The sequence below is a fragment of the Dama dama genome, chromosome 11, assembly GCF_033118175.1.
Source record: "Dama dama isolate Ldn47 chromosome 11, ASM3311817v1, whole genome shotgun sequence".
NCBI classification, from domain to species: domain Eukaryota; kingdom Metazoa; phylum Chordata; class Mammalia; order Artiodactyla; family Cervidae; genus Dama; species Dama dama.
Genome location: NC_083691.1, coordinates 89,435,493 through 89,462,928, shown reverse-complemented (window position 1 = coordinate 89,462,928; position 27,436 = coordinate 89,435,493). Strand labels below are relative to the sequence as shown.

Here is a 27,436-nt window from a genome sequence, read left to right as displayed (position 1 = left end):
TTTCCCTTCTTGTCATTGTTTTCCTTTTATTTCAGTGAGACACACACACACACTGCACTCACACACACACCAGCTGCGGACCAGCGCCGGCCACTGGAGAGTCTCTGAGCTGGGGGTGGACAGGGCAGGGCGGGCGCCTGCTCCTTCTGCCTCTGGGCCCAGGAGGCAGGGGTGGTGCTGTGTTTGGGGGCTCAGTGTCACGCGGGGGGTCGAGACTTAAGCGTTGGCCTTCTTGCTACCGCTGCCGGGGCTGCCCACTTTCCGATCCAGCCGGCTGTAGGGCTCGAAGGCCGAGGAGCCCAGTTCGTAGCCAGCAGGCAGGTCCAGGAGCGGGGTGGTGGAAAAGCAGAGCGCCGGCGGTGGGGGCGGCAGTGGGGGCGAGGCTGAGGCCGAGGTCAGCGGGTTGAGGTGTGGGGAGGAGTTCCTGGGGTCCCCCAAGGAGGTGCCCCTGTGGCCGGCAGGCAGGCCCGGTGGGCCAGGGGTCAGCGCCAGGAGGCTGGGGGCCCTGGGCACGGACAGCAGCCGGCCGTGTTCCAGCAGCCGCAGGATGTTGGAGGTGGCAAAGGCCTTGGACGCCGAGGAGGACTCCCGCTTCTCCAGGTCTCTGCTCTGGTCTTTCTTCTGCTTGGTGCGGCGGTTCTGGAACCAGACCTTCACCTTGGGGCGGAGTGAGGGGAGGGGAGTCCGCGAGGGAGAGGGGACAGGGAGTGGGGGGGAGCAGGGGTGCAGCGAGAGAGGGAAGAAGAGCAGTCAGACTGTCGTCAGGATCTTCCCTAGCGGGAAACAAGAGACCCTGGCCCCCCAAACCCACTGCTACCCTGACTCTTGGATGGGGGAGGCACAGATGAGGTCCCCCTCTTGGCCCACACGCCTTTCACTCTTAGCCACCCCCACTTCCTCCTGTCTCACCTCCCCCTGACCCCTAGCCCATCTCGAAGGGGGCTCCCTAGCCCATCTGGCCATCCCCCTATTTGAACCTCTCGGCATCCCCCTCCCACCCCATCACCTATAAAGCACCTCTCAACATGACACCCAGTATAAGAGGACGTGTCAGGATGGTGCGGGACACTTCCAATGGCCACATTCCCCAAACTGGGGATAGAGAGGTGCCAAGTACCCCACATCCTAAATGGAGCCACCAAAGAGCAGAGACCGTTCTCAAGCTCAAGGCTGATGAGATGAGAAATTGCCCTCTGCCAGCACCAGGCACCTGGCATCCAGCATTCCCAGCATTCCAACCCCCCCTCCCCCCGCCGTAGAAGGAAAGGAAGTCTGGGAGGCAGGCGAGCTCAGTGGTCAGTTCTGTGGGCCCCTCACGGTGATGGGATTTTCTCCCCTCTCTGGGGAAGGACAGGGTGCTCCGCCAAGGAGGCAGGTTGGGAGTCCTGAAGTGTCTGAGGAGGAGGGACTGACAGTTGCTCCCCAGTTAGCAACCCTGTCAACTGCTGCAGCACCCAGGTCCACGTTCCCAGGAGCAGAGCTCCCTTGCTCTGGCTGGGAGGTGCCGGAAGGCTGGCAGTTGGCTGAGCAGTGTGCCAGCCAGGGACCGTGGAGTGGAGGGCTGGGAAACAGAAGCGCGGGGAGACCCACCGGTTTCCTCCAGCCTGGGAGGACAGAAGGGAGGACAGCAGGGAGGACAGAAGGGAGGACAGAAGCGGGGAAGGAGAGGTGGGGAGGAGGAGCAGGGCCGAGAGGCTGGCCCGGGAGAGGATGAGGGCAGAGCTGAGGCTGCTTGGGGCGATGCCTACCAGGCCCCCTGTGGGAGCAACCGACCCTCCAGCCAAGGCCTCTGGCCATGAGGCTCCTCAGGCCAGAAGGTGCCACCCTCCCTGCCCTTCTGACCCCGGTGGGGGAGGGGTACCACACTCCCCCCTCCTTTCTAGAGGCTTTCTAGAGGGCTCTTCCCCTGCATGTCCCTCCAGCAGTGGGACATGCCTGCTCTGAGTGGAGGAGGGGGGAGAAGAAAAGATCTGAAATACATATGAGTTGGGTGTTTTCAACAGGATTGGATTGCTTTTCGATAAATGAAAGTGACCAGGGAGCTAGGGGATCTACCTGAGGTTGATTCCTGCATTCACTCACTTGCTCATGCATTCAGCAGATGTGGACTGAGCATCCAATCCCTGGGTTGGAAAGATCCCCTGGAGGAGGGCATGGCAACCCACTCCGGTATTTTTGCCTGGAGAATCCCATGGACAGAGAAGCCTGGTGGACCATGGTCCATGGGGTTGCAAAGAGTTAGACAGGACTGAAGCTACTTAGCACGCACAGCACATGTGCCAGGCACTGTTATAGGCGGCAGGATCCTCGCCGTGTAGGGTGGGCAGGGTAGCCAGGCAGACAATGATAAACAACAAATACAAGCGAATAGGTGTGGCTGTCGGTGGCTTTGACGCCGTGTCGGTAAGTGCTTTGAGCGGCATCTCTCAAAGGATTCGTGGTGAGGAGTCACTTTTTAATGTTTCCAATCTGTTGTGGACCAATACTTTCGTAAAATACAATTAGAGTGAATTGTTAGAAAAACTGCTCTGTATATTTCTAAACATGTACTCTCCATTTCTGTATTAACTTGGTATGCACAGACAACAGCTGTGGATTGGCACTTTGGGGACCCCGATGGAGAGAAAGGGGGCACAATAAGGAGAGGAGAGGAAGGGAGGCAGTGTCTTATCAGTGGGGTGGCAAACACGGCCCATCTAAAGAGGTGACATTTGAAGCTGATATCAATGAAGGGCAGTCAAGGAGGAAGGATGACTCGGCCAAATCTGGCCGAAAGATGTGACTGTTAGTCACACTGAAATTCAATTGCTCCAGGAAGAGGTCCTGCCAGATCCTTGGGGACATGGCTCTGTGTGTCCCTGTAATCCTTTCCCCTGCTGGGAAGCCTTCTGGGTTCTCGGCCAGGCACCAGCCCCAGGGACCCCTGAGTTTCAGTTCTCATCTTTAAGATAAGGACAAAAACACCTGGGTTGTGGCAGAGATCAAACAGGAAATCCTTGGGGCCCACACTCCGTGTGAGGTATACTGCTCACCTTCCCTGTTCCTTCCTCTGACCTGGCGGGGGAGGACAGACTCAGAGGTCACGGTTCCTTCCCTCTGGACCCTGAGGATGGAGCAGGAGAGAGACTGACCGCTGCCCGCAAACACAGGGCAAGTAGGTACAAAGCGAGCGGCAGTAACGGGGTGCGACCCACCAGGAGGGGAGCTTTCCAGGGGCTCCTGTCCTGTCCTGTCCTGTCCTGGGTGTGACAGGGAGGGGAGGGCCTTCCTAGAACAGCATCGGGTACACAGCAGGCAGTCAATGATACATTTGCCCAACAGTACGGGTGAATATATCTTCCCAGTGGTAAAGAATTCACCTGCCAATGCAGGAGACCTAGGAGACTTGGCTTTAATGCCTAGTAGGGAAGACCCCCTGGAGGAGGAAACGGCAACCTGCTCCAGTATTCTTGCCAGGAAAATCCCATGGACAGAGGAGCCTGGCAGGCTATAGTCCACGGGGGCACAAACAGTTGGAAACGACTGAGTGACTAAGCACGCATGCATATGCATAGGTGAATATGCTGAAAACTCCACAAAATTCTAGCCATGTAAACTTGGCAAGTTAATTAGTCTCTCTGAGTTCAACTTTGTGAAATGGGAATAATATGACTCATAAAGTCATCTTTTTTTTTTTTTTTTAGTGTTTTGACTGCATTGTGTGACCTATGGGAACGTAGTTCCCTGAGCAGGGATCAAACCCACGCCCCCTACATTGGAAGCTTGGCGTCTTAACCATTGGATCACCAGGGAAGTCCTGAAAGCTAACTTTTTATTAAGATTGGATGAGCTAATGAATGTGCCTGCTTTACATTTTGAGCATGGTATTTAATTTCTGTGTGCCTCCGTTTCCTTCTCTTTAATATAAAAATAATAAAGAGCCATTCTGTTGTACTAAAAAAAAAGTACACTTAGCTTTTGTCCCTGGTTCTTGGTCCAGAGCTCCTTGTTGTTCATAACCAGCCCCCTCTGAGCACACCTGAGTTTATGCTAATGAGGTGACTCAGGGTGGACCCCTAGTTTTAGAATGGGGGTTGGTCGCAGAAAGACCAAACCTGTAATTAGAGGGTTGGAACTTTCATTCCCTTCCCTCCAGGAAGCATAATGGGTCTGGAGACTGGGTTATAAAGACTCTTGAACAATGACGTTTCCTCCATGAACTCTCCCCTCTATATCTGGTTCTATGCATCTCTTCTATACGCCTATTTCTGAGTTGTATCCTTTATAATGGGGTTTCCCTGACGGCTCAGTGGGTAAAGAATCCACCCAGCCAATGCAGGAGATGCAAGAGATGTGGGTTCCATCCCCGGGTTGGGAAGATCCCTTGGAGCAGGAAGTGGCAATCCACTCTAGTACTCTTGCCTGAATAATCCCAATGGACAGAAAAGCCTGCTGGGCTACAGTCCAAGCGGTCACAAGGAGTCGGACATGACCTAGCCCAGCATATATGCATGCATCCTATATAATAAATACATTTGTAGAAGTAAATACAGTGTAAAGAGTTTTCCTGAGTTCTGTGAGTCATTCTAGCAAATTATCAAACCTAAGGAGAGGGTGTGGGAACCCGCCTTGTATAGCTGGTCATAACCTGTGGCGTGGGTGTTACCTCCAGGAGTTGAGGTCAGAACTGAATTGAGTTGTATTGTTGGACACCAGCTGGTACTGGAGAACTGGCTGCTGCTGGTGTGGGAACACACCACATAGTGTCAGAAGAAAAACCTCACACCTGTTCTACGAGCTGGTGGTGAGGACCAAACGAGTCAGAACACGTCTAGCACTTAGAACAATGCCTGGCACACAGGAAACTCTCAGTAATACTGTATATTGTCTGCCAAGCTCTAGGGCCAGGGGAAGGGGAAGGAGGCTGGTAAGTTGTAACCAGTCAGTTGAGGGTTCTTTGAGGGTCCACTGTGTACCCAGTTGTGTGCTGGGCTCCCCAAGGAGGCCTGAAGAGCAGATGTGCCCTTCAAATACATTCTTGTTTTGGGGAAATGCACATCGGTCGGTGCCCACCATCGCCCCCCCCCCCACACCCACCCACACACACACCACACTTTACAGGTCAAGCCATGTGGAACAGGTCTTGCAGTGAGGTCAAGAAGCCTCAGAGAAGGCTTCCTGGAAGAGAAGGGACTTGGCTTTGACCTTAAAGAACAGATAAAGGTGGCCTGTACTGGCAGGGCAGGGAAGGATGAGGACGGAGGAGTTGTTGGCCTGGGCATCTGAGGTGCCCTTGCGAAGAATGTTTCAGAGGGGGGAGTTGGGGGGGTAAACTACGTGAGGCAAAGGGAAATTAGGCCAAACAGGAGGAGGGACCCTGTGCCTACACCTCAGACCCTGGTCTGAGGGGGTCTCCCTGGCTCCCTCTACGCGCTCTGCCCCGCCTGGCCACTGCAGGCCTCCTGGACAAAGCCTGGCTGTCCAGCCCAGCTGAGCTCAGCTAGAAGGAGGGCCCAGCTGCCCCAGGCCATCTGCTGGGCTGTTTGGGACTCTACAGGGGCGGCTGGAGGAAAACAGGCCAGAGGGAGATGCCCCGGCTTGCAAGACAGCAGGGTGGTGTGAGGAGAGCCTCCCCAGTCCTCCCCCTCCCTCTCTGCTTCCTTCTCTCCTTCCTCTCCTCTTCCCTTCATGCCTCCTGGTTTGGCCCTTTTGATACATTTATTGGTACCTCAAGCTCTTTACTTGTAGCTAGACTTAGCGTCTCTGAGTCTTTTTTTGACAAGCTCCAGCGTGGTTGCCCAGTATACAGGCAGCATAAAGGGGCCAGATTGTCCAAATCCTAGTTCTGGGACTTATTTGTTGTATGACCTTGGGCATCATAACCTCTCCTGATGGGTAAAATGGGATAATACTGGTTGCTACAATCACAGGGTTGTAGGGGTTAGCAAACTAACATAACTAACTTGGAACAGTGTCTTGGCACAATAAATATTGGGGAGGCATTATTATTATTACTACCACCTTTTTGTTGACTGCATTGCACGCCCTTACAGGATTTTAATTCCCAGACCAGGGACTGAACCCAGGTCAGGGCAATGAAAGTATGGAGTCCTAACCACTGACCCCCAGGGAATTTCCCACTACTACTATCATTATTATTTAGATCTATTAGTTTGAATAATACTGCTCCAATACTTCGGCCACCTGATGCAAAGAGCCGACTCATTGGAAAAGACCCTGATGCTGGGAGAGACTGAGGGCAGGAGAAGGGGGTGACAGAAGATGAGATGGTTAAATAGCATTGCCAACTCAATGGACATGAGTCTAAGCAAACTCTGGGAGACCGTGGAGGACAGGGAAAGCTGGTGTGCTGCAGTCCATGGGGTCACAAAGAGTCAGACACAACTTAGTGACTGAACAACAACGACCAGTCTGAAATGCCTCCATTCACACAGAGTAGGTGCTCAGTTTACAAAAGTCTTTCCTTTGGGTCGGGCAGACCACTGCTAAGTGCTAAGCCCTACCTGGGTGAAGGGGGAGTTCAGACCTTTTCTCTCCAACAGGAGGTTCTGAGGCTCACTGGGATGAAGGGAGGATGGGAAAAGGCCCCGAAAGTGGAAATGAGAGGTCCCCAACCCACATCTGTAATGCCTCATCGCTTTCCTGAACCTGTGCTCCCAGCAAGCCAACCCTGCCCCATGCCTTTCTGCAGGCTCCCTCCTGCACCAACAAACACCCCCTTAAGCCACTGCCTTCATCTTGAATGTCCCTCTCCCCTATCTCTCTGGCCTTTCCCCAAATTCCATCCAAAGGGCCTGATAGATCCAGAAGTGCCCCACTACCCCACCTCCAATGGCAAATGCCAACTTTCTCTTGTCAGCACTGTGTTTATTTGCTCCGGTTTACCAGTAACTTTAAGCCTTTCCCTAATAGGTGTCTGAACTCCAAAGCTGGGTTTCCGGGCAGCAGCCCACCGGCCTCAGACCCCAGGGCACTCCTGGATGCCAGGGTAGCCGTGGAATGGCCTGGCCCTGCCCTCTTACCTGCGTCTCGGACAGGTTCAGCTGGCGGGCCAGCTCAGTGCGCTCCCGGCCCACCACGTACTGGCAGCGCTGGAACTCCATCTCCAGGCGGTAGAGCTGCTCAGCCGTGAAGGATGTGCGGGTCCGTTTGGGCCGGTCCAGGTCCAGGCCCTTGGGCAGGACAATTTCTCGGATGGTTCCTTTGGCATCTGCAGGGGTCGTGAAAGGAGGCAAGTTAGTTCACTAGTTAAGGATGTAAGCCGCCAATGAACATCTTAATTAGAGGCTGCGTGGGACTTCCCTGATGGTCCAGTGGTTAAGAATCTGCCTGCCAATGCGGGGGACACAGGTTCAATCCCTGGTTCACAAAGATCCCATATGCCTCAGAGCAGCTAAGCCTGTGGGCCACAACTACTGAAGCCTGGCCACCTAGAGCCTGTGCCCCACATCAAGAGAAGCCATCACAATGAGAGTCTGAACACTGCAACTAGAGAGTAGCCTCCTGCACATAGCAACAAAGACCCAGTGCAGCCAAAAATACAATAAACAAAAAAATTAAAAAAAAAAAAGAGGTAGCATGATCTGATGGGAAGCTCCTCAGGTCTGGGCCTGGCTGTATGACCTCTGACAAGTTGCTTACCCTCTCTGGGCCTAGCCTCCTCAATCACCCAATGCAGTATGTTGTGTATGTGAATGGGCCTCAGTACAAATGTCAGGTTTATCATCCAGCCTGGGCAGAAGGGACTCACTCTGCCCCCAGCCAGGATTCTCTTCCTTGGCAGAATAAGAAACAAATGTAAAGAGAAAATACCAAGTCCTCAAGTGCAGAGGAAAGGATGGTTTAGAATTGGATTTGATCAATCAGATAAGGCTTACTCGAGGAGATGTCCAGAGCCAGGTCTTAAGCTCTGTGTGTGTATGTGTGTGTGTGTGTGTAGCATGCATGGGTGCACTCTCTGTCCACAGACTCTCCTGGGGTCCCTGAAGAGGCTTGCTGGTGTGGGGTGGAGCTGGGATCCCCAGGAGCAGCCTGAGGACCACTGCCACTGTGTCAAGCTGCTGGGGTGCCTTCCAGAGGGGGAATTTCTGCCACTCCCTGTGTGCTGAGTCCTGGACAGCAGGGCCACCCTCCTGGTCCCTGGACCAACGTCACCCATGCAGGGCATCTTCAGTATTTTGAAGCCTACTTAAGAGAGGTTGAAAAACCTGCAGCTAACATTTGCCAGATAGTCCCACTTAAAGAACTCAGCCAAAGCAAAATTTCCTGGAGGTGGGGGGTGCGGAGGTGGATTATAATATATACATTAACCTTAAGTATAGGGGCAAAGATGATCCATGTTTGAATCACACACACTGATGGCTTCAAATCTAGTTATTAGAAAAGTTTATGTCAAAAATTAGAGTGTGGAAATATGTAGCATCGTATTCTGTGCATGCGTCTGTGAGCTCAGTCATGTCCGACTCTTTGGGAACCCATGGACCATAACCCACCAGGCTCCTTTGTCCATGGGATTCTCCAGGCAAGAACACTGGAGTGGGGTGTCAATTCCTACTCCAGGGGATCTTCCCAACCCAGGGATCAAACCCACATCTCCTGTGTCTCCTGTCTTGGCAGGCGGATTTTTTGCCACTGTGCCACCTGGGATTTACCAAACCTCCCCCAACACACACTGTTGATAATAATAAAGCTAAACTAACAGTAATTTGCCATTAATGTCAATGGGAAACTTCTCAACTCAAGGCAGCCCTGATGAAGCACAGGTAACAGAGCAAGCCTCCAAGGTTGCAGGAACTCCACCCCTCTCCAGAGGGCACACACAGTTTCCAATGCAGTCAGAAGCTTTAGCAGCCTTGGCCACTAGCAATAATAGCTGACATCTCTGCAGTGCGTGCTCTGGGCCAGGCATCGTTTTAAGTGCTTAAACCCTCCCTATGTCTCAGTGAAGTTGGAATTGTGATTATCCCCATTTTAGAGATGAGGAAGTGGAGGAACACGTTATAAGTACCTACCCAAGATCATACTGACAGTGTTTAAAAAACTCTAGAAACACCGCCATTTTACTTAATGAATACCCTCCTTTAGTAATTCTTAGTGATTCCGTTAATAGGTTATAGTGAAGAGATAGATTATAGACATCATGGGTAGAAAATGGAATCTTCTGACAGGCTCATCATTGCCCCGGAAGACGCAGGAAAGGAATTGCATTTGGGCGGTGCTGTCTGTCAAGAGGCTCCTTGTGAGCCATAAGACTGCAGAACCTACTTTTAGAACCTGAGATCTCTCCCTCCAAGTCCTGTAGTATACTTTATGAGACTGGCTCTGCTTACCTCCTATTAGGGCCAGTTAATGTTCCCCACTCCAGGAGGTACTCTATTTATTTGGCTGCATTGGGTCTTAGCTGTGGTTGTGGGATCTTAGTTCCCCGACCAGGGACTGAACCCGAGTCTCCTTCATTGCAGGGTGAGTTCTTAAGCACGGGATCACACGGGGCAGTCCCACTCCAGGGTGCACTTTGGCTCTTCATAGGCTCCTGGCTCGGCTCACAGGTCATACCCCTGATCTCAGAGGTTCAAACACCTTCGTGTTCTCAGTCAACCCTCAGGGAGAGGGTAAGCCTGGGGACGCAGTCATGGTCCAGAGGCTGTCCCCCACCACTGGGCTGGCCTTTCCAGGGTGCTGGGCAGGACACAGCACACGGATGGGAGCCTTGCTCTTGGCAGGCTGGTAGAATCAGGCTTTTTTGGACATCTCAAGCTTCCCCCCTCCAATACTTTCTACATTTCACAACGGTGGGTTAATGTTTGTGACCCCATTGTGACTGGGTCCTCTTTGCTCAGGTTCTACTGTTTCCAATTGTGAAATCAGGCTCAGAACTTTCCTCACAACACCCAACGAACCCATCTCCAAAGGCACTGATTTTATTAAAAGTATCTTGAGGGGTGTGAAGAGGAGAAAGGGTGATGGATGTCATATATGGTGCCGGAAGCTTCACATCCGCTTCCGGGTGAGCCTCTTGGAGCCCACCTGAAGCCCTGAGACTGCTCTTGACCTCTGATGTCAAACCATACAGCCCTTCCCCTCCTTTCCTCCTTGGAGAGGAGCTAAGAGGGGATATTCCTGCCTTAGGGAGCAGCCGAGGGCAGCCCTCCTCCACAGGGCCAGGAGAGGCAGGAGCATGGAACAAGCACCTTAGACTTGTCCCCGGATATCCCAAAAGTGAAAATGAAAGTTGCTCAGTCATGTTTGACTCTTTTCGTCCCCTTGGACTATAGCCCACCAGGCTCCTCTGTCCATGGAATTGTCCAGGCCACATACAGAATTGGGTAGCAGTTTCCTTCTCCAGGGGATCTTCCCAACGCAGGGATCAAACCCAGGTCTCCCGCATTGTGGACTGATTACCTTCTGAGCCACCAGGGAAGCCCCAAGGGCCGTGCAAATGAGCACAGGAAAAGAGGTTCAACCCCACTAGCCATCAGGAGAAAACAAATGAAAACCAGGAGAAAAATGATCAGAGGAGCGAAAAGGCAAAAGAGTGAGAGTTCCAAAGGCTAGTGAGGATACCAAGAAACTAGATGCCTCGTTCATTGCTGCTGGGAATGTAAAACGGTGCAGCCACTCTGGAAACTGACCTGGCAGTTTCCTAAAAGGTTAAACATATATTAACCTTGGAACCCCGTAACCTCATTCCTGGGCAATTTATCTCAGAGAAATGAAATCTTAGGTTCACATCAAACCTACAGGGGGATATTCACAGCAGCTTTACCTGTAATAACTCCCAAATGGGAACAACCCAGGTGTTCCTCAATGGGTGAACGGATAAACAAACTGTGGTACAACAATGACTATGGACAGACACAACAATTTGGATACATCTCCAAATGACACTGAGTGAAAAAACCCAAGGCAGTCCTTCAGATTATGTGTTGTATGATTCCATTTATATTACATTATCAAAATGACAAAGTTGTAGAGGTGGCAAACAGATGTGTGCTGCCAAGGGGTTAGGGAAGGGGGACTGTGGCTACAAAGGGGTAGGCAGCAGGATGATGCTTCTTGGTGGTGTCAAAACAGTTCTGAATCTTGATTTCGGTGGTGGTTACATGGACCTGTAAGTGTAATAAAATGTCACAGTACTATATACTAAGAAAAAAGTGTATGCAAAAAATGGGTGAAATCTGAGGAAGGTCACTAGTCTAGTTAATTATATTGAATTAATGTCAATTTCTGGATGTTGATCATGTATTCTAGTTATATAAGATGTCACCATTGTGAGAAGCTAGGTTGCAGATACATGGGGCTTTTCTACCATTTTTGCAACTTCTTGTGATTCTCTTACTATTTCAAAATAAGACATTAATAACAACAACAATAAAACATGCCAAGAGGTTAGAATGATGTTTTGTCATAGAAACTGACAAATCTGTTTGTGTAAAGAATACAATAGAAGCTCCCCAAGTGCCTCTGCATTTCACTCGTAGTTTGTAAGATGATTTAAAATGGTACATAAATAAATCTTTGTCATTTCAAAAGTTATGCAGTTATTTTAGTGTTTACTAGAACAAATTTAAATCTATGATTTTACATACTCAGCATGAAGTTAAAGTAGACATTTCATTTGAAAATATAAAATATTCTTTCCACAGATTTGTCAGTTTCTGTGACAAAACATCAGTCTAAACTCTTGGCATGTTTTGTTGTTGTTTGCTAAAATATTAAGTAAATAAATGAAACATGGATATAATAGAAATGGTAATGGTGGGATTCAGATTACTGAATATTGGGAAAAAATGAAATAAGGAGTATACAATGAGAGCCATGGATATACACTGACAGAGTCTATGATAAAGGGAACATTCTGTATGTCTAGGCTCTCAATGCAGTTAAGTAGATTGAGGACCATAAATTATCCAGGTTTGGAATAAAATTAGGTTAAATTCACGTCTCACACCATAAAGAATAATGCTTCAAATGGAATAGAGAGCAAATTGTAGACTGTAAAATGATGAAGAAATTACAAGAAAATATGAAAAGCTATTTTTATATTCCTAAGCTTGGGAAGAGTTTTCCAGGTAAGATGCAAACCTGGACTGTAAAGGAAAAACAAAGGATGTATTCAACTATATTAAATCTAAAAACTTTATATGACAAAAGCATCAAAACCAAGATAAAATACAAAGTACACAATTGAAAGTCTTTTTTAAAAGGCAGAGAAATAATATCCAGAATATATAAAATACAATTAAGAGTAATTATTTTAAAAAGGGGTAATAGTCTAATAGAAAAAATGGTCAAGTAATTTTTGTGAGCCATTCACAGGAAACATATCCAAATGGCCAATAAATATGTGAAAAGATGAACACAGCTTCACAGTAATCAGGATAATGCAAGTCCCAAGCAACAATGGATAATTTTCTATCTCCCATAAGACCGGAGAGACATTAGTAGATGATTAATAAAGCAAAGATGCACTGTTGGTGATTCCACACTCCCATTAACTGCTGGTAGGACCATAAATTGTCATAATCTTTCAAGGCTGCATTTGTCAAGTTTATAGAAGCACGTAATTATTGCCCCAGCAATTTTATTTTAAGCACAGACTCATGTGCTCCAAGGTATACATAAAGATATTTGCAGCAGCATTGTTCAAAATGTTGAAAATTTGAAAGCATCCTGAGTGTTCCCCACAAGGGACACAGATGAACAAATTACGATACATTCATGCCGTTCATATTTTATAAAATACCATGTAGCTAAAAGAATGAGGCAGTATCCATATAAACTGACATTAAGTGAAAGAAAGTAAGTAGTACTATCCCATTTATATAAATAAAACAACTGTGTATATTCAACCATTCAACATAAATTTTAAAAATGCCTGCATGTGTTAGCTGCTCAGTCGGTCTGACTCCGCAACCTCATGGACTGTAGCCTGCCAGGCTCTTCTGTCTGTGGGATTCTCCAGGCAAGAATGAATGCTGGAGTAGGTTGCCATTCCCTTCTACAGGGGATCTTCCTGACTCAGGGATTGAATCCGGTCTCTTGCATTGCAGATAGATTATTTACTGTCTTAGAGTCACCAGGAAAGCTGTAATAAATGTCTGCTATGTGCCAAATAGTACTCTTGCGTCTGAGAACATAGAAATGAGCAAATTTGACAAAGTCCCTGTTCCCGTAGACCTTGTACTGGGGAGACAGACAGATAATAAATTAAAAAATGAGTATGTAGAGACTTCCCTGGTGGTCCAGCGGCTAAGAATCCTGCCTTCCTGTGCGGGGGATGTGGGCTGGATCCTTGGTTGGGGAACAAAGATCTCATGTGCCATAGAGCAACTAAGCCTGAGTACTGCAACCACAGAAGCCCACACATCCCAAGGAAGACCCAATGCAGATAAACAAAACCAAACCAAAAAATCTAATATGTAAGGTAATGATAAACACTAGAAAGTAAAACCACGGGATGTTTCTGACCTTCTCCAAATAGCTAACATCCAATAGTCAGTGCTTCTGTGCTTGCTGTTTTAGCTAGGACCAGCAGAGGAGACCGCTCATCAAAGTCAAGCTAATGGATAAACCAAGGATGCTGCTCGCCAGTGTTTCCAATTCCTTCCAGGCACACAGTAGGATTGCATTCATTTTCTGCCCTTTGAAATCAGATATAGACACATGATTTGTTTTAGACAAGAGGAAGGGATGCAGTCACTTTCAGGGAACATGTCAAAAGCCAGGTCTGGATTTCCCACCTCCCCTTCCCTCTACTGGGATGGTCCAGAGGCAGAAGCCAAGCTGGAACTTCATCAGCCTGGGTTTCTGAGTACCAAGACAAGCCCCTGCCCACTTGTGATGGATTTACCAAGTGATTTAGAAATATATTTCTTTGTTGAACCTCTGAGATTTGAGGTTGTCCCTGCAGCAAAATTTAGCCCCTCCTACTGACAGAGCCCTCTTCCCTGAATTGTTGCTTTTCTAGGTGGAGTTATGTGTGTGGGGGACACCAGGAAGGAAGGACAGCTTAATTCCAGAGCCTCTGGGTGGGTAGGGTCTTGTTAGGGTGAAATGCATGAGTCTAAGTGGAATGAAGGCTGAGTTTTGCTGTCCTTCAGGTCTCCTCAAAGAGGGGTAAGCCTCAGGAGTACCAGGGAGAGTGAATTCCACCAAAGATCCTTTGCCATGGGAGAGGTGGTGACTCCTGCCTAATTACAGATAGCTAACGCTCTTGACCTCCAGCACCAAAAATGACCATCTCCCACTACCTCTCCCAGTAGACCCCCTCAAAGTCTTACCCAGACTTCATCAAGGTAGCACCTAGCTAGTTACTTTACATGATAAGTTGTTAACACACTCATTTTAAAATGTAACAATGTCGTTTCTGCCTTAATCTACAAATGAAATGTAATCACTATGAAAATTCCTTATAAAAAAACCTCATTCTCCAGTTTACTGGAAACATTGAAAATGGAAGAATAGTTGAGAAAAAATGTGCAAGAATAAGGAGAGAATTCTTGCATTACCGTCAAAGCAAAATATACTACAAATCTACAGCAACTAAACTGGTGATGCTGGCACACGAGTTATGAAGCAAATCCACGCCTATATGAGGAACTGCGATATTATCAAGATGAAAGTTCAAATTAGTTGGAGGAAAGACAAGATTACTCAAGACCTGGCTTTTGGACAGTTAGTGCATCATCTGGAATAAAGTCATTTATCTCACAGTGCATGCAAAACTATATACAAGATGGATTAAAACTTTAGATGAAATAAATAAATCTTTGAAAGTGGAATAAAAACACTAATGAGTTTTAAAAAATAAATAACAGATTTGAGTATCTAGAGAAAAAAACTGCTGCAGGATGAGAGACAGTTAAAAGAAAAGCGACAGATTGGGAGAATATTAATAATACATGCATAACAGTCTTAATGTCTAGTACACAGACAGCCTTTATAGTCTAACGAGTAAAGTCAAGCAGTCCAGTAGGAAACTGCATAAATTATATGAAAGGGTTACTAAGAGAAGAAGAAATACTAGTGGCTAATAAATATGAAAAAATACACCCAGAGGGACTTAAAGAAAATGAAAATTAGAATAGAAAAGAGATAACTTTTTTTCAGATACTTTATCAGACTGGGAAAATTGTACTGGCAAAGGTGAGCGAAAATAGGTTTTCTCAAGCTCTATTGGTGAGAATACAGGTTAATAGAGGAAAGGTTTTTCTTGAAGGACAATTTCACAGTGCCTAACCTAATTTAAAAATGTATAGTTCTTTTGTTTCAGAAATTTTACAGAGGTTTCTACCCCAGAGAAATATTGTATATTTCATAAAGAGCCACTGTTTGTAGCAGTTTGTAAGAAGGGGTGGGAGAGAGGAAAAGCTGAATGTTTATCAATAGCAACACTGATGAAGCCACAGTAGGGTCATGCCTTGGTTGTTGTGTAGACATTAATAAGAATGAAGTACATCTTCATATACTGACCTGAATAGGTGTCTACTGTATACTGCTACATGAAAACAAGTTCATGTGTACAAGCCCAGTTTTATAAAGAACAACAGGTAAAAGTAAAGTGTGTATGTGGGTGCCCATGGGCTTATATCTATATAGAATTAAATCTGGCAGGATGGACACCTCTCTTTTCTGTTCACTCTGTGGAGTGGAAGCTGGTAAGGAAGGAAAGATATCCCCCATCTTACTTCATGTATTTCTTTATTATTTGGTGTGTTGCAAAGACTGTCACAGTCTTCAGACAGACTATTTTAGCAGTGTGCAAAAAAAAACCCCACTTTTGTAATATATAACTTACATATTTATGTTTTCAATTACCAAAGCAAGTCTAGGAGGGTATATCTTGGTAGTGAAGTGCCTTGGGTGGGGTAAATGAAGAGTTTTCAACTTACACTTCATTTCAGCTTGAATTGGTTTTATAATTAAAAGAATATTTTATGCTTCAGAAATGAAAAGACATGAGAAAGAAAAACAAAAGACAAATTATAAACTCAAAAATTGTAACATATATTGAATTTTTGTAACAAAAATTTTAAGAGTATTCTAAGTTATATAACATATACATTATATGTAATATATGTAATATTGTTACCTTTGGCTGGAGAAGAACTTTCTAGTTGAGAACTAAAACATAGAAGCCCAAAAAATTTGAGTCAAAAACAACAACAACAACAACCCAACTCACAGCAAGGTTGAAAATGAAAAAGAAGAAAAAAGAATGAAATAGATCTGGGGATGTTTGAAACATATGTCACAGAAAAGGGGATCATTTTCTTTCTATACAAACATACTAAATATGTGTATATTTGTATGTTTAAATATGTTACATATATGTTATATATTTATGTAGTCTATACATAGTTTACAACTATAAAAAAACAATGAGTAAGCCAATAGAGAAATGGCTATGCATATGAATGAAAAATTCACAGAAGAGGAAATAAACATGAAAAATAAGTATATGAAAATACACTTAACCTGACTAGTAATCAAAAACACCAATAAAACAAGATTTTTTTTTTTTCACTTGAAAAGATTTTGCTCTAAAAGACTAAGTACATCCTAGGTTGGGAGGATGTGGGGGAGAAATGGTATATTTATACACAAACTCCAGGGGTATAAATTAGTACATTTTGGTGTTTAGAAATATCAATCATAATTTTAAGTGTATATACTCAGATTTAAAAATTTAACTTCTAGGAACTTACCCTGTAATTATATGCATACCAGATATATGTGAAATGATGTTTATTATTTTAAAATTTTTATCATGAGAAATTTCAAACATACAAAACAAGAGCAAAAGAGAGAAAAAGAGAAAATATAATGAATTGTGATATACCTATCCTCCAGCTTCAACAATTATAAACTCAGTAACAATCCTAGCTCTTCTATCTCCCTATAACTTTAAGCAAATCCCAGTCACCATGTAATTTCATCCAGAAACATTTTTATAAATGTTTTTATAAATCATTTTATAAGTATCTTTAAAAAGCAATCACAATACTACTGTCACAATTAGAAACATTAACAACCATTCCTTAATATAATAAAATGTCTCACTTGTTTTCATATAGTCTCATAAATGAGACTTTTTAATAAATCTGTTCAAATTAGGATACAAAACATTGAAGTATTGTTTGTAATTGTGAAAAAGTAGAACCATCCTAAATATCCATCACCAAGGGACTGGTTAAATAAATGTTATTATATCTGCATAATATAGTATTATGCAACTGTTAAAAATAACAAGGTAGTTCTAGATTGAAAAGTATCTATTAAATGAAGAAAAGAAGTTTGCAAAAAAAAAACCTCACTCTTGCAATCTATAACTTATTTATGGTTTTCAATGTCTAGGGAAAGTTTGGGAGGTTGCATCTTGGGAGTAGAAGTGTACTATGTGGGGGAAATGAAGAAATTGCAACTTTTACATGATATAATGAAATGGCATGGATTGATTTTGTAATTAGAGATTTTATACTTCAGAAAACAAAAGACATCAGAAAAAAATTAAAGGACAATTTATAACCCCCCAAATTGCAACATATATTGAAAGCAATGAGCCACTGTCCACAGTACAGAATTTCTAAAAATCAATAAGGAAAGGAATATTTGAAAATTAAAATGGTCACATGAAATGAATTGATAGCAGAAGTGCAACTGGCCAATAAACATGAAAAGATGCTCAACTTCACTGATAATCAAAGAAATAAAAATTAAAATGCCAGTGAGGAACTTCTTAGCAAAGATGTGTGAGATATATAATGTCTAATATGGGGAGAGGGCAAAGGTGGGGGTCTAAATTGCTAAACTTTTCTTCCCCTGAAAGAACAATTTAACATCTATCAAGAAAAAAAGTGTGAACTGTGATAGCAAGACTTGGGGATACAAGCACTTTCAGGCATTGCTAAGGGGCGTAGGTACCATCTTATTGAGGACCCTTGGGCATTATCTTTCAAATCACAAACACAGATACTCTTTGACCCAGTAACCTACTTTCAGGAACTTCTCTGACAGATAAGACCCACACATGTGGAAATGACCAAGGAACAAGCATATTTAATATAGCATTGTATATAATAACAGAAGATAAGAAAAAAGCTAAATGTCTACCATTAGGGCACAGGTGGTATAACATACATTATGGTCTATCCAGTCTCTAGAAATGGAATACTATGCATTTGTAAAAAACTAACAGGAGTTCTTTATACCCTAAGATACACTGGTAAGTGAAATTAGCAAGGTGCAGGAAAATATATATAGATACGACCATATGCATAACAAGCAAAAGGAAGAAAAAATAATGGACTGGCTGACAGAATCATAGAAATGATTTGGAATAACATATTGGAAAGCAGTAAATAATGGCTGCCTTTGAGCCCAGTGGGAATTGGAGGATGGGGAAGGATGGGGACGAGATTGCTCATGTGTACTTAAAACAACTTTTTGATATTTGAATCAGATGAATTACTATTTTAAAATTAAAGGAAACACATTAAAAAATTTTAGAGTGTAACTCTTTTTTTTCCACATGAATTTTCAATCACGCTTTTAATGAAAAGATCATAAAATAACAACATCTCATCACCGTACATTAAGACTGCAGGCTCTGAATGGAGAGATCAGTGACCAGCTTCACTATGACACTCGAGGCTTGTGAGCCTGCGGCTCTGACCTGAAGCAGCAATTCCACTGCTAGTAATTTATCTTTAGGAAACACTCAAGGGCTCAAAGACCTGGGCATTGGGAGTTCATTTCTCAAGCTCTCAAACTTCCCCAGTAACTGAAAAAAATTAATAGGTAAGTTATATATTACAAAAGTAAGATTTCCCGCAAATCGCTGTTTTTCATTTGATAAATGAATTTATTTAATAATTTATTCAATAAATATCTTTCCATCTAGAAGTGCTTCATTATTTTTAACAACTGCATAGTACTACATTATGCAGCTATAATAAAATTTTATTTAACCAGTCCCTTGTTGTTGGATATTTGGATTGGTTTTACTTTTTCACAATTACAAAACTTCAATGTACCAGAGGAAAACAACAGGAACACCCTTCTAAAGGATACAAAAATCCGCTTTCCTCCTCCTTTGGAGGAGGGGAAATACTGTGCAGAAGGGGAACAGTGTGAAATGGTTGGGTGGAAAAGACCCCAGGGGGTTGAAAAAAATTTTTTTTAATGTTAAGTTCCAAGACAGCTTCTGTAACGTGTAAGAGGGGAGAAATCTATGGAAGCACACCGGTGGCTATTTCTGGGAGCTTCCTACCACCTTTTTTTTTTTTTTAACCTTGAAACCGTATTGCTTTTTTTTTCTTATATTTTTTCCCCATGTGGACCATTTCAAAAGTCTTTGTTGAATTTGTTACAATGTTTCTGTAAACGCTTGGGTTTGTTTTTTCCACAGGCTTGTGAGATCTTAACTACCCCACCAGGGGTGGAACTCATATCCCCCCACCCCTGCATTAACCACTGGACCACCAGGGAAGTCCCCATATTGCTTTTTGAATTTAAATGCTCTACCTGTTTTGTTCCCATCTATTTTGTGAGCGTGGTCTTACGTTCTTCGCTGGGTGTCTTCCACCCGCCGAGCCCTGGGTGCCAGCAGCTCTGCGGTGGGCGGGGGGACAATCAAAACACAACAAACCTAACTTTAATTATCCCGTTATTTCAAGCTCCAACCAAGGAACGTAGGCCTGTGAATTGGACGGGGAGAAGGGGCGCAGATTTACCTAATTATTAATATTTCCCTGATTGGCTCTGCAGCGGAACCTCCCCCAAGCAACTGCGGAGAACCGGGAGACTCACTACCGCCCTGCGGGCCCTGCTCTTGCCCGGCCTCCTCGTCCAGACTCTGCCTGCCTCCAGACTGCCTCCGTGTCCCTGGGGATCCAAAGAACGAGTAAAAAGAACCATATTTGAGCTTTTTCAGGTTTTATATTTCAGTGGCCCCCGAAGTTGACGATTGCACAAAATTCCAAAAATAGGGTGCCGTCAACTTTCTAGTTTAACGATTATTCTGTGCTCTGGCATCATCACCGTTTCATGTTAGGAACGCCTTTGTAACGTCAAAGAATAAGGAGGTGGCTGCAGGACAGACGTTCTTCGCGGGGAGGGGCGTGGCGGCCTCCTACCTAGTGAAACCAGAGGTTGGTTTTGCTTCCTCTAATTCATTCGGCAGACATTTACTGAGTGCCGACTGTATGCACGCGTAATGCGTCTGGGGAGACCAACAGGGTTTGGCGGGTGCGGTGTCTACCTCCTACGTGGTCCCTGCGTGGTGTCTAGGGGACCCGGCTTGCACCCTCCTTCCTTGCATTGTTCGCCTACATGGCTCCCTCGCCACCCAGGCCCTGCCGCCGCCCCGGCGGGCCAGGAACCTCGCATGTCCCGCTTTCCAGATGGTCTCTCGGTTGGTTGTCAGCGCCAGCAGCCCCACCGTGCTGGTCTGGCACGGAGTTGCTTAGTCGCTCGGTCGTGTCCGACTCTTCGCGGCCCGGTGGACTGTGGCCCAGCAGGCTCCTCTGTCCATGGGGTTTTCCAGGCAAGAATACTGGAGTGGGGTGCCATTTCCTCCTCCACTGGCACACAGTAGGTACTCGTTAATGTTTGTGGAATCAATCAACTAGCAAGCGAAGGGCAAGCTCATGGGAAAACGTGGGTGAGTTGGGTCGGGGGTGGCAGGAGCGTCTCACAGCCGCGCCCCCGCCCCGCTGCGCTCGCAGCCCTGGCTTTTCCAGGTCCGCCCACTTTTCCGCTTTGCAGGCCAGATTTCGTCCTGGCGCCGCCTTCCCTTTTTGCGGTGTCCACTGCCACCTTGGCACCCCTAGTCGAGACCATCCAACCTCCCTCCTGGATGCGGACGGAGTGGGGCAACACAGGCGCACAGACCACCCGGGTCCCGGGGACCCCTGGGTCGGCCCACTCTATCCGAGTGGAGTCCTCTATCAGAGGTTTTCACACTGGGGTACGCAACTCCGCGGGATGTACTGCCGGTAACCCGCTACCGACTTTCCGAGGAGGGTCAGGCCGACCTTTAGTTTATACTAAGCACACAGGAAGTAAAGACAAAACGCATATGCTTCCTATACCGTCCCCCACCTCGCCGCCCATTTAAAACACAAATCAAAGAGCGAACTGAGAGGGAGCTTGGGTTGGTTACTTCGGCCCAGGACTTGAGTCCGGGTAATTGAAGATATGGCGTCGAGCCAACGCGAGCCTTAGAAGCCCTGTCTAGCTCCAGGGGGTGCGCATTTGTGCGGAGACTCAACGCGTTTGGTGCAGCCGAACAAAGATCCAGGGACGCACGCTGCGGCAGTCCGCTCCCTCCCCTCCAGTTCCTAGTACCCACCCACTGTCCCGGCCGGGTCACCCGGGGGCCGCCTAAAAGCGCCGACCTTTCAGGCGCGCGCGCGCGCGCGTGTCCGTGTCTGCTGGGCGCGGGATGCTGGCGGCGGGTCCACAGGCACCCGAGTTCAAGAGACCAGCCAGGGCGGCAGCGCTAGCTGAGCACCGGAGGCGCCCCAGAAGGCCCTTCACAGCTCCCAGAAAATGAAAGTGTGCACGCAAGACACACCAACACGACGACACATTTGTCTGCAGGTCTGCTTCTGGGGGTATGTGTGTCTTGGGGGTGGGGTGGAAGCATGGATATCAAGTAAAAAATAAAGACCCAAAATGATAGGGTACACCTAGACCCACCGTGAGAATGTGGGTCCTTCCACCAAAAAAAAAAAAAGCAAAAGGAAAAACATAACAAACATAAAACGAAAACAATCCTAGGAAAATAAAAAAGAAACCTAATACTCCCCACGAACTCCCCAAATAAAACCAAAACCAAAACCCACACCCCCAAAGCACAATCCCCTGCATGAATCATTTAAAGCTTTCAACCACTGCCTGGGAGGTATGGTCCGGTTATCTCTTAACAGACATGTTGAGGCTCCAGTCCCAAAGTCTGGTGCTCGGAGGGCCCAGACACAGGGCCTTGCAATCCAGCGGCTCCTTCCAATAAATACTCTGGGTCACCGACTCCATTGCCAGGACACCCCATCTAGGACGGGGGGTGGGTGGCAGGTGTTCCCTCGTGGAGTTGCCATGACTTGGGTGGGGGTTGAGGACGCTAGGTCCAGTTTGAGTCATCCTGGGTCTTGGGACTGCTGTAAATCCAACTGGAAAGCAGGTGATGCCATTCAACGCTGAGCCCAGACCCGGCTGTAGAAGGGGTTTGACTGTTCCCTGGGTTGCTACTAGCTCAAGCCCCCCAGAAGGCTTAGCCCCCTGCCCAGCATCCTCAAACATGTCCGCAGCATCCAAGGCTCTGCCTGGTGTATGCCATTGTGCTATTTCCACCAATACATTTCTGCAGCGCGGGTCCAGTACTGCCCTCAATTCTCAGGGGGCTAGACCCCGCTAAATTCAATCACCCCTTGCTCCAAACTCACATCCACAGAAGGAATTGTTCAGCCATAGCCAGAGGCCCTGGGCACATCCATCGGGATCCCAGGCGAAAGCATTTCTGCTAGTGGGTGTTGGTGCTGCAGGGGTGAGGGGAGCAGTCATTCACTCAGTCCGAGGATTCCTGCAGTTTTCCTGTCCGCCTGTTACCAGACAGAGGGGTGCTGAGTCAGGCCCAGGATGTCACAGGTCTCAAGGTGCAGGAGTGCACTGGGGTCGCCTCTGAACTCTGTAGACTCAGGCCCAGGTGGCAGTGCAGAGTTGAGGAGGCCCGACTGGGGTTTTGAGACTGGCAGGTCAGAGGGACGCTTTGTGTGCGCTGGGATCAGCGCTAGGCATTGTTCATAACATCTGCTGGGTGGGTGAGGCTGGTGGACCGCCATTCCCGGATCTGTCCAGAAGCTGAATTGACTCTGAGTCCATTTGAGAATCACCTAAGTGCATCTGAGTGTGCAGATCAGAGCATGGATTGTGAGGTTTGGGAGTTTGGGGTGAGACTTGTCCCCCCTCTTTTGACTGAAGGGATCTCAGCTCCACCGAAAAGGCAGTCCCACTCAGACCGCAGCGAACTTGGAGCTGCAGCTTTCTTTCCACCTGCTTCCTGCCCACGGCTTGTCTTTTCCAAATGCCCCTGTGGAAGCCTAGCTGTGTCCTCAGCAGAGTGTCTGGGGTGCCTGTTGCGTGCACACCCCTGTTATCTCAGAGCCTTGCTTGTGCCCCTGTGTGGCGTGAAGCGGCCTCCATCTTGAGGCAGGGGATATGGCAGGTCGGCCTTCCTGGCTCCCTGACCCACATTTTGCAGGGGCAGGGAAACTTCTGTGATTGGCTGTGTGAGGGTTCCTCGAAGGGGACTGGGGAAGGCCGCACTGTGTGTCTGCAAGGTGGCACTGGGTCTCCTTCCATCATCCAGTCCCGTCCCCTTGGCTGCTCACCTCCGAACGCTCACACAGCCTCTGGGGCCAGGGGTTGCGGTCGGGGAGGCCTCTGAGGGAGGAGGCCCACGGCCTGAAGCAGTTTTAGTCTCCTTGGAGCTCCTACCCTTCTCGGTCCACAGAATATTTATGGAGATCCTGCTGCTTGTTTGCAGTTTTATAGACAACATCTCTGACCCTGAGCACAGGCACTCAAGGGAAGAGCTACGCTTTCTTCGTTCAGATGAGGAAACTGGGTCACAGAGAGGCAAAGAAACTAGCTCAAGTTCAAAGGGCTATAAGCCTTGTATTCCAAATCGGCTTCACGTAATTCCAGCACCAGGCCTTTCTCTTATTCCTCTGCGTCTTGGGACTCCCTCAACAGGTCTGCTACCTTGGGGTGGAGCCCTCAATGGAGCAAGGGAAGGAGGCAGAAAAAAAGACTCAGAGAGAGTGGGGCTCTTTCCCAGAACCTTCACCCCGCCAGCAACTTAACAGCGGACACACTAACCGCCTACTCTCCCCCACTGTATGGTTTCCTCCATGGGTACTTTGGGAGGATAGATCCTTGGAGGTCAAGGGCAAAATGTACTGTCTGCTTAGAGCGCGTTGGGCGGGGGACCAGGTTGCTGTGGACTTCCTTTCACCAGTGCTGGGCCTCCGCCCTGGGCCCAGTGGGGCCCCGGAGTGACGCAGGTGACTCTGGCTAGGAGGGATTAGCGGTAAATGACGTCCCTGGTATCTGAGGCCTGTAATAACCTCCTTGTCGCTAAATGGAAAAGGACAGAGAGATTTACGCGGGCCCTGCATTTACCTTTTATTTCTTTTAAGTGAATAAATACCTCCTCTGTACTCTCTCTCCATTCTGTTGTCTAAGCGCAGTGGCGCTGCTGTATCGCCTCCATGAATTTGGGAAAGTACAGCTGGTGGTGCACACTAGCTGCCCCACATCCAGCAGGGGCTCCATGATTGCTCCTGGAGTGGGTGGTCTCTTGGAAGGCATCATTTTTGATCCTACCTTCCAAGAGTCAACACCTGGGAGTTATCTGTCATCGCATGCGGACACAAAATCTATTCCATCTGCACGGAGTTAGAGCAGAAGGGATGGTAGGTGGGTACAGAACTACAACTGTTCAGGCAGAAGGAAATGAAAAACCCACAGATGAAGTGTGAGGTGGTGAGTGTCCTTAATCTGGGAATGTGGGCTTAGGAGGCTGATTTCTCTGTTTCTGGAAGCCTTGCAGATTTCCTTAACGGAATTCCAAACTGGCTGCTAACGCCTTGTACACAGGACACCCCACAGTCTACGGAATGGATCTAATTTAATCCCAAGTGCCCAAGAGGTCCACACACCTGTTGGTTGGGGACCACCTCCTTTGACCCCCAAAGCCTGCCCCGGATTGGCACGGAGTGACTCTACCTGGCCTGGAGCTTCCTGTGTTTCCTGAAGACCAGGGTCCCCGAGTCTGTGTCCCGGATGGTCATCAAGCAACTTCACACTGGGCTGCCTCCACGCTGTGCCTTTAGCCCCATTCCCAGAGTCACCCAGACTCAGCAGCTGTGGGGAGGCCGTGAGCGACCAGGCCAAGGTGTCTCAGTCTGTGTGTGGGTAGCTCACACACAGCCCAGCCCGGATCAAACTCGGGGGTCCTGGAGCTGGTTTCCCTTCCCTAGGCGGTGGCAAAGGAAATCAGCTCCGGCTGATTTCCTTCTAGGCCTTCAGGCTCTCAAGAGAAGCGATCAAAAAGAAAGGGCAAGAAAAAGGCAGAGGGAGGAACCGGGGACAGCCGCTACCCTCGAGTGGCCTCTTTCCGCTGGGTCTCCCAGTCCGGGACTCTGGGATGGTGAGGGAAACAGACCTCGGGCTTCGCCGCGGCCTAGGGACGGGCTTAAGGCAAGACCTCGGAATCCCCTTTCTTCTCCTATCTTGCTGGGCGAGGCCCGGATCCGGCGAAAGGCGAGCCTAGAGCTGGGCGTGAGGCTGGCTTTGGGGGCCGGGGAAGCCGCAGCCTCTCAGCGAGGAAGCCAGGCAGAGCCGGGCACTCGGACTCTTGCAGGGAGGGAAGGCGGGGAAGGCAAGCTCGGCGGAGGGGAATGGCCGGGAAAGAAGAGAGCAGGGCGAAGGGCGAGGGAGAATCGGAGAGACGCGAGAAGCCAGGCCGTGAGAAGGCCGCGCCGAGAGCCGGCTGGGCCCAGGCGCCGCGAGGAAGTGGAACCGCGAGAGCGAAGCCCCGGCCGGCGAGCGCGGCGCACGCCGCCCTCTGCGTTCCGGTGCCGTCTCCCGGGAGTAGCCCGTGCGCCTGCGAGGCCGGGACCGGGAAGCGGGGCTGGGCAGGGAGCGGGGAGGCGCCCGGCAGCTGAGCGGAGCCCGGGCCTTCTCCTCCCGCGGTTCCGGGCGCTGGTCCCTCCTCGCCCTGACCCCGCGGAGCGCTCGTGACGCTTTTCTCCGCACCCGCCGCGAGGGCCGCGGGGCGGGGACTCGGCTCTCCGCATCCCCGCACTCTCATCTCGCCCCCCGCCACGGTAACCCGCGCGGGTGAGACTAGAGAGCTGAGCATCCCAAGGCAGTGAAACGGGAATCTCTCACGTACCGCTCGCCGCTTTGTCCCCTGCACTCAGCTCAATGTCCAGCACACAATGGACGCTCAAAATAATGTTTGCTGAATGAATGACTGGACGACGATCGTCTGAATGAATATAGGACTTGGGAGGTGGAGGCTGCAGGAAGGTCGGAGGCCCCGGAGAGGGAAGGGAGGGAAGTTCAGTGGGCCACGGCTTCGAGCCGTCCCCTTACCTCGCACCAGGATGCGGCGGCAGTGGTCTGCCTCGCCGAGCCCCGGCTGCCCGTCGCTGTCGGCGCCGCTCTCCCTGGAGCCCGCAGGGCTGGAGTCGGAAGTCCCGGCAATCTCCCTGGGGCTGCGGCCGCCCGCATCGGCGCTCGAGTCTTCTGCTCCGCCGCCGTCCCTGCCGCGCCCGCTCCGCGACTCCCGTGCGGGGCCGCGGTCGCGCTCAGCGCCCCCATCGCCCATGCCGGCCGCCACCGCCGCCTTCGCCACCGCCTGGCCAGCCTGGGCCGGCCAAGCCCGCGCCTCCCCGCCCCTCGCGCCCCCAGCGCTCCCCGTGCCCCCCGCCCGACTCCTCCCTCTCCGGCCCCGCCCCCGCCCGGCCGCCCCACCCCTCTCTGCTGATTGGGCCCGAGTCGGGGTTCTCCGACTCCCAGCGGCGCTACGGAGCTGCGCTGGGGGTGGGGGGTCGTCCGCCCTCCTACCCCTAGTCTAGCCGCTCTCGGAGCCCGGCAGAGGGAGGCCGAGGAGGCCCTGGGGTACCGAGGAACGCCCTGCATCCCTCCTAAAGTTTATCAACTCCCTCCCCCAACCACCAGCCTGCTCCCCTCCCCACTCCCTTCGTCCCCAGGGAAGCGCAGTCTCCGCACTCCGGCTCTTTCAGCGGAATCAATAACCAAAGTGTTCCAGGAAGGCGACCCCGGCGAGACCGAGCAGAAAACAGGAGGTTGGCCTTGCTCGAGTACTTGGCGGGGTAGGGGGCTGGGACTGGGAGCTCAGGCCTGGGATTCAGTGGCCCCCACCCCCCAGATTCATACCTCCACCCACACTCAGGAACATAGCCCTCTCCCGGCGCTCCTGGAGGAGCAAGGCCAAGAGTGTGGTAAAAGAACCCGAGACAGCGAGGCAAGGGGACGAGGGGATGGTCTGCACTCGCCGGGGAGAAAAGACTGATTACAGACCCAAAGCCGGGTTCAGGAGCCGGGAGGGTCGAGTGAGGCTGAGACTGTGGTAGGCTGCAAAGACCCCAGGCCCCTGAGGCTCAGAGGCCTTCAGAAGCGGGATCGCACCCCTAGACTGGGACAGAAGGTGAAAAATCTCCCTGGCCCCTCCATTCCCCCATTCTCGGCCCCGCGGAGGTCTCCCCTCCTCAGTCCCGAGTCCCGGCCCGCCTCGCTAGGCCGGGGAGAGGGGGAAAAGCGGAGGTGAGCGCGGCTGGGAGCCGGGCTGGCCTTCAGGCCGAGCAGTGGGGTCCCTGGACCCTCCGAGTCCCAAGCGCTT

At 49.0% G+C, this 27,436-nt stretch overlaps 1 protein-coding gene across 1 annotated transcript; it reads right to left on the bottom strand.

The window, feature by feature from the left end:
- On the bottom strand, nt 1-26,401 carry VAX2 (ventral anterior homeobox 2). The gene is made up of 3 exons (XM_061156316.1): nt 26,167-26,401; nt 7,023-7,210; nt 1-657 (listed from the first exon to the last, which is right to left on the bottom strand). The coding sequence occupies exons 1-3, from the start codon at nt 26,399-26,401 to the stop codon at nt 217-219; spliced, it is 864 nt and encodes a 287-aa protein (XP_061012299.1). The 3' UTR covers nt 1-216.
- Between the last annotated feature and the right edge of the window lie 1,035 nt (nt 26,402-27,436).

Coding starts and splice junctions, on each gene's coding strand:
- VAX2 (XM_061156316.1), bottom strand. CDS start 26,401: ATGGGCGATGGGGGCGCTGAGCGCGACCGCGGCCCCGCACGGGAGTCG. Junction 7,211..26,166: donor CCGCCGCATCCTGGTGCGAG/GTAAGGGGACGG, acceptor CGACCCCTGCAG/ATGCCAAAGGAACCATCCGA. Junction 658..7,022: donor TGAACCTGTCCGAGACGCAG/GTAAGAGGGCAG, acceptor CTCCGCCCCAAG/GTGAAGGTCTGGTTCCAGAA.